This window comes from Buteo buteo, chromosome 16 (assembly GCF_964188355.1).
Source record: "Buteo buteo chromosome 16, bButBut1.hap1.1, whole genome shotgun sequence".
Lineage (NCBI taxonomy): Eukaryota > Metazoa > Chordata > Aves > Accipitriformes > Accipitridae > Buteo > Buteo buteo.
In genome coordinates, this window is record NC_134186.1 from 31,249,804 (window position 1) to 31,258,086 (window position 8,283).

At 62.7% G+C, this 8,283-nt stretch overlaps 1 protein-coding gene across 1 annotated transcript; it reads left to right on the plus strand.

Moving 5' to 3' along the window:
- The first annotated feature begins 769 nt into the window (after window positions 1-769).
- Window positions 770-8,283, plus strand: VPS51 (VPS51 subunit of GARP complex). Its single transcript, XM_075048581.1, has 10 exons — window positions 770-1,006; window positions 1,797-1,926; window positions 2,023-2,169; window positions 2,694-2,916; window positions 3,659-4,400; window positions 4,668-4,886; window positions 5,509-5,730; window positions 6,166-6,287; window positions 6,772-6,859; window positions 7,543-8,283. Exons 1-10 carry the CDS (start codon window positions 815-817, stop codon window positions 7,801-7,803), a joined length of 2,346 nt encoding a protein of 781 aa, XP_074904682.1. The 5' UTR covers window positions 770-814; the 3' UTR covers window positions 7,804-8,283.

The window sequence follows — 8,283 nt, forward strand, 5'->3', positions numbered from 1 at the left end:
CTGCTGCTGTTACTGATTGGCATTTCTCCCCTTTTTGGACAGGAATGTGAAGGCAAGAGAAGAGGGGCTTAGGGGCGGGTAAAATACATCCCTTGAGTGTTTTTTAGAAGGCCGCTGAAAGGGAAGATCTTGTGTTTGATGCAAAATGGAGCGACATGCCCACACCATCCCGCAGGGCAAACTGACGGCTGGAGCTGACATCCCCGGTGTCCACGTCCCCGACCTCCCTGATGTCCCCGACATCCCTCTCCCACACCTGTCCCCAGCACCCCCGTGGCCGGCATCGGCTGGTGGCCCATTGCCAGCCCTCAACGAGGAGGAGCAAGAGGGCGACTGGGGGAGCCGGGGGAACGGGACGTGTCCCCTGCGCTGTCCCCAGACACCCCGGCACCCGGAGAGGGACCCTGCAGGCGGGGGGACTGGGGGGGGTCGTGCAGCGCCGTGGGGACGGCGACCCGCTCAGTGTCACCTGGAAATGAGGGAACGAGGGGCCGCAGGGGGCTCGTGGGGACACCGGGGAGGCACGGAGGGGCGGCGGGGGGACCCGGGGCCGGCGTTGCCACCGGCTGCTCCCCCCTCGGGGGCTGGTGCCGCCTTCCACCTCCTCACCCCCGCGGGGGTCCTTGTGCCCGGGGCACGGCGGGGCGAAGGCCGCCGCGGCGGCCCGGGGCCCTGGGGAGCCGGCGGCACCGGAGTGTGGCCGCCATGACAGAGGGCGGCGGTCGGCTGCCGCGGCGACGTGGGGACGCTCCGGCGGAAGTGACGCTTAGGGGAAGGGCCAGAAGTAACGGAGGCGGCCGGAAGTGCTGGCGCGATGGCGGAGGTGGCGGTGGCGGGGAGCGGGGCTGGGGGTAGCCCCGAGGCCGGCAGCGGCAGCGGGTGGCGGCGTCCCCATGGGCCGCTCCAGCGGTACTACGGCCCGTCCGCGGCGGAGGCGGTGGAAGCAGCCCCGGACCCCACCGACATCAACGGGCCCCACTTCGACCCGGAAGTTTTCCTTACGAAGGTGACCTTTGACCCCACAGCGACCTCACCCCCCCCCCCGCGGGAGCCCCCCAGGTCGTGGTGGAGACCCCGGCCGCAGACACGCCCCCACCCCCGAGAGGGAACTCCGGGGACCCCCGGGTCGGCCCCAGGGACCCTGCAGGGCCCCCCGAAGGGGGCGGTGGGAGCCCTGTGGGACCCCCTGAAAAGGTCCCTGGCGCCCCTTAAAGGGGTCCTTGGGTGCGCCCCGGGGACCCGGCCAGAGGGACTCTGCAGGGCCCCCGAAGGACCCCCAGGCCACCCCCAGGAACCTAAGGGGACCCCACAAAGGGACCCTGCGGGGACCCTGTAGATATTCTTCCATAGACACTCTTCAGGATACCGTGTGTTTCTCTATGGAGACAGTATTGGGCCCCTCTGGAGTGGCTGGGGGGGGGCAGAGACAGTTAGGGCGCCTGGGGGGGCAGGTGAGGATCCCAGGAAGGCTTCAGAGGGCAGAAGGAGGCTCCTGGGGGACACTTACAGATCCCAGAAGGGAGCTGGGGCAGGGGGGGCGTTTAGGGGCCTGGGGGGCAGTTAGGGCTCCCCAGGTGGTAGTTAGGGCTCTGAGGGGGCTAGTTAGGGGTTTGGGGGGCAGCTGAGGATCCCAGAAGGGCTACAGAGGGCAGTTAGGGCCCCAGGGGGCCAGTTGAGGACCCCAGGGGGACAATTGGAGGCTGCAGGGGGTAAATTGGAGGACAGCAGAGGGTAGCACGGCCCCAGGGCGGGGAAGTGGGGTTGGGGGGCAGTTGTGCAGTGTTGCCCCCCTCCAGGTGCGCAGTGAGTGCCCCCTGGGGCAGCTGTTGGCCCGTGAGGCCGCGCTGGGGCGGGAGATCCGTGCCCTCGACAGTGACATGCAGACGCTGCTCTACGAGAACTACAACAAGTTCATTTCCGCTACTGGTGAGCACTCAGCAAGAGAGACCCAGGCATCCAGGAGGGACTGGGGAGGGGCCCTGGGCAGCCGAGGGACCCAAGTGTCCGGTTCCTTCTCCCCAGACACCATCCGAAAGATGAAGGTCGACTTCCGACGCATGGAGGCAGAGATGGACGATTTGGCTGCCAACATGGCCGCCATCAGCACCTCCAGTGCCCGTGTCAGCGCAGCGCTGCAGGACCGGCACCGCCGTGGCGCCCAGCTTGCCGGTATGGAGTCGGGGGGACCCCAGGAGGCAGATCTGGTGGGTTGGGGTCGGATCTTGGGGTTGGGGAAGGCCTTGGGAGTTAAACCTTTGGGCTTGTGGGGGCAGATCTGGGGGCTGAGGGGACCCTAGGGGTCAGATCTTGTAGGTGGGTGTAGATTGAAGGGGACTGGGGGGACCTCGGGGGACAGATCTGGGGGTTATGTGGCAGAACTGGGGGGTTGGAGGGCAGATAAGGGAGGGGAGGACTGAGGTGCCTATCCGAGGGGCTGGGGAGACCCCAAGGGGGGGCAGATCTGGGGGGTTGGGGGCAGATCACAGAGTGTCAGGAGACCCCGGGGGGGCAGATATAGGGATTTGGCAGCAGATAACATGGAGGGGGGTGCTGAGGGGCAGATCTAGGGGGTGGGTGGATGGGGGGGGGGCAGCGCCAGCCCCTGACCCCGCCCACATTTGCTAACGCCACCCCAATAACTGACCACGCCCCTTTCTTGCCCCCATGCCTAACTCTGCCCCTGACCCCCCCAGGGGTGCAGGCGCTGCTGCGGAAGCTGCAGTCCCTGGTGGAGGTGCCGGGGCGGCTGCGGCGGTGGGCAGCACCGGGGGCAGAGCCTGCGCGGGCCTTGCGCTGCCACGCCCGTGCCCGTGCTGTGCTCCGCCACTACCGCCACCTGCCCTCCTTCCGCGCCATCGAGGATGAGAGCCACGCCATCATGGCCGAGCTGGCCCAGCGCCTCCGCACGCGACTCCGGTGCGTTCACTCTGGAGCCTGTTGACGGCAGCTCTGGGAAATGGGGTTTTGGGGGATGTTTGCTCTGGAGCCTACTGATGCTCTGGAAACAGCCTTTGGGGGGTTCACTCTGGAGACTAATGATAGCCTTCTAGTAAACAGCCTTCTTGGAGGGGTGGTGGTGGTCGTGGTATGTTAACTCTGAAGACTACTGATAACAGCTGCAGGAGACAGTTTGTCAAGGGGTCGGGGGTGTCAGATCTGGAGCCTAATGATAACAGCCCCCAAGAAATATCCTAGGGAGGGGGGCATTTACCCTGGAGCGTATCAATAACAACCCCAGGAACCACGCCTCATGCATAAGATTCATAGAGGAAGGGGGATAATTCTGACCACTACTGAGAGCTTTCAAAAGGTTCTGCTACATGTTTTTTTTCCTCATGTGTTTATGGTAAAGGGATAATTCTGGAACCTACTGAGCAGTTTTAGTGATTTTTCATTATTGTCGTAAATGTTGGAACCTACTTTAGTGAGGTGAGAGTGATCTTTAGTGAGTTTTTTTATTACTGTAACCACTGTTAACTTTGGAACATGCTGATGCTATTAAGTATTTTTTTTCCCCTTTGTTTGTTGAATAATTACTGTTTACTCTGAAGCCTACTAATGACCTTTATTGCTTATTCCATTTTTTTGCTGTGCCAGTGTTAACCCTGGAACCTGCCACCATCCCCAAGTAACCCCCTCATTTCCCCCACCCCCTCAGGGATGACACCTTGGACCCCAAGGAGCTCACCGAGTGCGTGGAGATGCTGTTGCAGCTGGAAGAGCCACCTGAGGAGCTGTGCGAGGAGTTCCTGAGCCACGCCGGCGCCCGCCTCGAGGCTGAGCTGGCGGCGCTGGAGGCTGAGCTGCCCCCAGCCGACCCCTCTGGCGCTGCCGCCACGCCGCCCCCCGCCTCCGACATCCTCGACTTCGTCGACCGTGGAAGCTCTGCCTTTGTGGGCAACCTGTGCCTCCTCGCGGCCTCATACCGCAGCCTCTTCGAGGGACGCCCAGGGGCTGGGGATGGCCGCCTGGAAGCCTTTGCTGCCACCCTCACCACCCGTTACTTTGAGTTGCTGGAGCGGCGCCTGGCGCTGGAGCGGGGCCTTGGTGACACCTCGCTGCTGGTGCGGGCACTCGACCGCTTCCACCGCCGCCTCCGCGCCCTCCTCGAGCTGCTGCCTGCGGCCGGGGCTGAGGCAGGCGCCGCGCTAGTGGCCCGGGCGGCGCGCGAGCGGGTGGATCGCTACCTGCGGGCACTGCAGACCTTCTTCCTGGGGTGCCTGGGTGACGTGCGCCAGGCGCTGGCCGCCCCCCGGCCCCCTGGCAAGGAGGGTCCCGGCCTGCCCGACTTGCTGGCCACGCTCGCCTCCTCCGTTCTTGGCCAGCTCAAGGCTGTCCTGGCCTACGTGCAGCTCTTCACCGCCAAGGATGTCGCCTTCGCCAGCCTGCCCTACTTCAAGGTGGGCCGTGGGGCGGTTTGGGCAGTTGCGTGGGGCATTTGGTGGGTCACTGGAGCAATCTGGGTTTGGCATAAGGAACTTTGGGTGTTGCACAGGGCAGGTCGGGGCTTGCACAAGGCAGACTGGGGGTGTCATGGGCAATCTGGAGGTAGCACGGGGCAGTTTGAGGGTCACTGGGGCAGTTTGGAGATTGTACAGGGTAGTTTGTGGTTTTTCAGGGCTCCAGGGTGGTATTTTTGGGGTGTAACCCCCCATTTCTGGTCACAGGGGGAGTTCTGCGTGGAGGCAGTGCGCGAAGGGCTGGTTGTGGCCTTCGTGCGCTGGCTCTGCCGCACCGCCCGGGGCTTCGCCGATGGCCCAGCTGAGCGAGGGGCCCCCGCGGCACCCCCGGCCCTGCTGCTGCTCCTTGCCCGCCTCTGCCTTGACTATGAGGCCACCACTATCAGCTACATTCTCACTCTCACCGATGAACAGTTTCCTCCTCAGGTGAGCCCCCAAAACTGCCCCAGTTGGCCCCAAAATGGCCCTAAGGGGACCCTGAATGTCCCCAAGATGTCACAAAATGGCTCTGCATCCCTCTGTGTCCCAGCATCTATTCAGGACACAGTGGTGGGTACCGTGGTGTGTGTGGAGGTATGGGATCTTCCTTCTGTCTTTGTGTGCCCCCAGATGTCCCTGAGGGACCCCAAAATGTCCCCGAGTCCCTCCCTGTGCCCTGCTGTTGCCCCATGTCCATCCAGGATATGACCCTGGGGGTGGCAGTGCACGTGGAGGCAGAAGGGTCCTTGCCTGTGCCAGTGTCTCCCAAATGTCCCCAAGGGGCTTCTGTATGTCCCCAAGCCCCCCCAGATGCCCCAAGGATATGAGGATGGCAGCGATGCTGCTGCAGGTGGGGTGGCCTGAAGAGCATCCCATGTGTCCCCTGACGTCCCTGTGCCCCCAGGACATCAGATGGTAGAGGCATGGGGGGCATCCCCACATGTCCCATGTCCCTTGTATCCCCAGGCCACAGGGCTAGTGGAGATGGTGGGGACAACACTGTGTGCGGGGGTGTCGGGTGGTATTCCTATATGTCTCCACACATTTCCATGTCCCTTGCACCTCCCAGGACACAGGCCCAGTGGTGACACCGGGACCGGCACTGTGTGCAGAGGCGCGGGGGGCGGCGCAACGGCTGCTCGACCACTACGTGCAGGTCCAGGGTGCCGCGGTGGCACAGATGCTTAGGAAGAGCGTGGAGACACGAGACTGGTTGGGCACCGTCGAGCCCCGCAACGTTCGTGCCGTCATGAAGCGTGTGGTCGAGGACATCACTGCCATCGATGTCCAGGTTGGGGCAACACCAGGAGCCCAGAGGGGCTGGGGATGGTCCTGAAGTCCCTCAGGGGGTCCCCACATGTCCCGGAGGGTCCCTGGAGAGGCTCTGAGGTCCCCATAAGGTCCTCGAGGACTTTAGGAAGTTGCCAGAGGACCTCTGCAGGGGTCCTTGAAGTCCCCTGGTGGTTTCCAGATGTCCCAGAGGGTTCCTGGGAGAGTTGGGAGTCCCAGAGGGTCTTGGTGGGGGAGAGCTGAAGTCCGTGAAGGGTCAAGAGGAGATGCCCAAGATCCCCATGTGGTCCTTCAGGATCTTTGAGGGTCCCAGAAGGGTTTGGGAGGGTCACAGAGGATTTGAGGGATCCTGGGGGGGGCAGTGGGGGGAAACGGTCCCAGAGGGTATTTTGGGTGGATTCTGGGATACCAGCACTGAGAGGGTGCGGTGCCACAGGTTGGGCAGCTCTTCGAGGAGGGGGTGCGGCGGGCGCAGAGCAGCGACTCGAGCCGGCGTGCCTTCTCCGTCTACAGCAGCTCACGGGCACCTGGGCGCTATGCCCCCAGCTACACCCCCAGGTCAGCCCTGTCACCTGGACACCTCTCGGCCACCCCCTGGGCCTTCCCTGGTCACCCCAGGGCTGCTGTGTCACCCCTGCGGTACCCGCTATGTCTTCCTCGTGACCCTCTTCAAGTCCCCAAACTGTCCCAATAATTTCTGATCCCCGTATGTCCCAACCATCCCCACGTTCCCCCTGACTGTCCCAGTATCCTCTGATGATCCCCAAGTGCCTTGCGTCCCTCAATAGTCTTGTCTCTGTGTCTTTGACCATCCCCACGTTCCCTGACTGTCTCCACATCCACTGCCCATCCTCATGTTCCTGTCTTTGTGTCCCCAAACTGACCCAATATCTCCTGACCATCCCTGCATCCTCTGACCATCTCAGTGTCCCCATCCCTGTGTCTCCTGACAGTCCCTCTGTCCCTGCCCCCACATCCCCTGGCTTTCTCAAATATGTGACTGGCTCCATGTCCCTGACTGTCCTGGTGTCACCATCCCCAGTGCCCCCATGGACACCCACCTGCTCAGCAACATCCAGAAGCTCTTCTCCGAACGCATTGACATCTTCAGCCCTGTCGAGTTCAACAAGGTGAGGCCATGGGGACATCCCCATGTCCCCAAATGTCCCCAAGGGCCCCCCTGGTCCCCATATCCCCAAGGGCCCCTAAACTGCCCACCTTCCCAGCTGTCACATGTCCCTGGTGTCCCCATGACCCAGGTGTTGGGGCCCAGGGCGTCCGCAGGAGCCGATGACCAGGACAAGGGTGTTCCCACTGTCCCCTGATGCTCCCTTGTCCTAGGTATTGGGACACAGGGGGTCCCTGCGGCTGATGACCAGGGCAAGTGTGTCCTTGTGTCCCTACTCTGGCTTGACTTGGGGCTTCCCTGTGTTCCCAACAGCCAGGCCAAGGGTGTCACCATCCCCCTGTGCCATGTGTCCTCTATGTTCCACTGTCCCATGTATCCAAGCTTGGGGGTGGCAGCCAGGACAAGGGTGTCCCTCATGTCACCCATATGCCCATTGCTGATGGGACTTGGGACCTCCCTGCACTTGAAGAATCCAGGCCAAAGGAGCCCCCATTCCCCTTTGACACATGTCCCCAGTGTCCCCACATTCGATCCCTTGGGACTAGTGACCAGGATGAGAGCGTCCTAGGAGCTGATGGCCTGGAGAGGGGCGTCCCCAATGTCCCCACATGCCCGTGCAGATGTGACTCGGGGGGGCCTTCTGGTCCCCCTGTGCCACATGTCCCTGCTGCCCCCATGTCCCAGGTGTCAGTGCTGACTGGGATTATCAAGATCAGCCTAAAGACGCTGCTGGAGTGCGTGCGGCTGCGGACGTTGGGGCGCTTTGGGCTGCAGCAGGTGCAGGTGGACGGCCATTACCTGCAGCTCTACCTCTGGCGCTTTGCCGCTGACGAGCGAGTGGTCCAGGGGCTGCTGGATGAGGTGGCCGCCAGCGCCGCCCACCGCTGCCTCGATCCCGTCCCCATGGAGCACAGTGTCGTCGAGCTCATCTGTGAGCGCGGGTAGGACATGGGGACACACAGGGGCATGGGTTGAGGTGCAGGACGTGGCATCACATAGTGGGGGGATGCAGGGACATGGGACATCTGTGTCACCATGGGGCACAGCCAAGTGGGGACATCTCTGAGAGGGGGTCATGTCTTAGGTCCCGTTATATATCTGGGGACAGACCTGTACCCTATGACTCCCCACACGTACATGGGGACTTTGCATGTGTCCTCCCCCACGTGGCAACACACAAGAATGTCCTATGCCCCCACCCAGGGTCACCCCATGTCTCCCACCCCCAGCCCTGGTAACACTCCACATTGTTCCCCCAAATCAGTGACACCCTCAGTGTGTGCTGACACCCCGTGTTGTCCCTGTGGCCCCAGTGACACATCATGTCATCCCCCACCTTGGTGACGTCCCCTCATGCCTGGGAACATGCTGGGGACAGCCCCTTTGTCACGGTTGGGGACAATAAATAAAGTATGTGTGAGCTGT

What these genes read in the sequence shown, in the direction of transcription:
- VPS51 (XM_075048581.1), top strand. Translation starts at nt 815, where the DNA reads ATGGCGGAGGTGGCGGTGGCGGGGAGCGGGGCTGGGGGTAGCCCCGAG. An exon ending in CCAGCCTGCCCTACTTCAAG is followed by an intron (nt 4,401 to 4,667) that starts GTGGGCCGTGGG and finishes TTCTGGTCACAG; the next exon opens with GGGGAGTTCTGCGTGGAGGC. An exon ending in GCCCCCAGCTACACCCCCAG is followed by an intron (nt 6,288 to 6,771) that starts GTCAGCCCTGTC and finishes CACCATCCCCAG; the next exon opens with TGCCCCCATGGACACCCACC.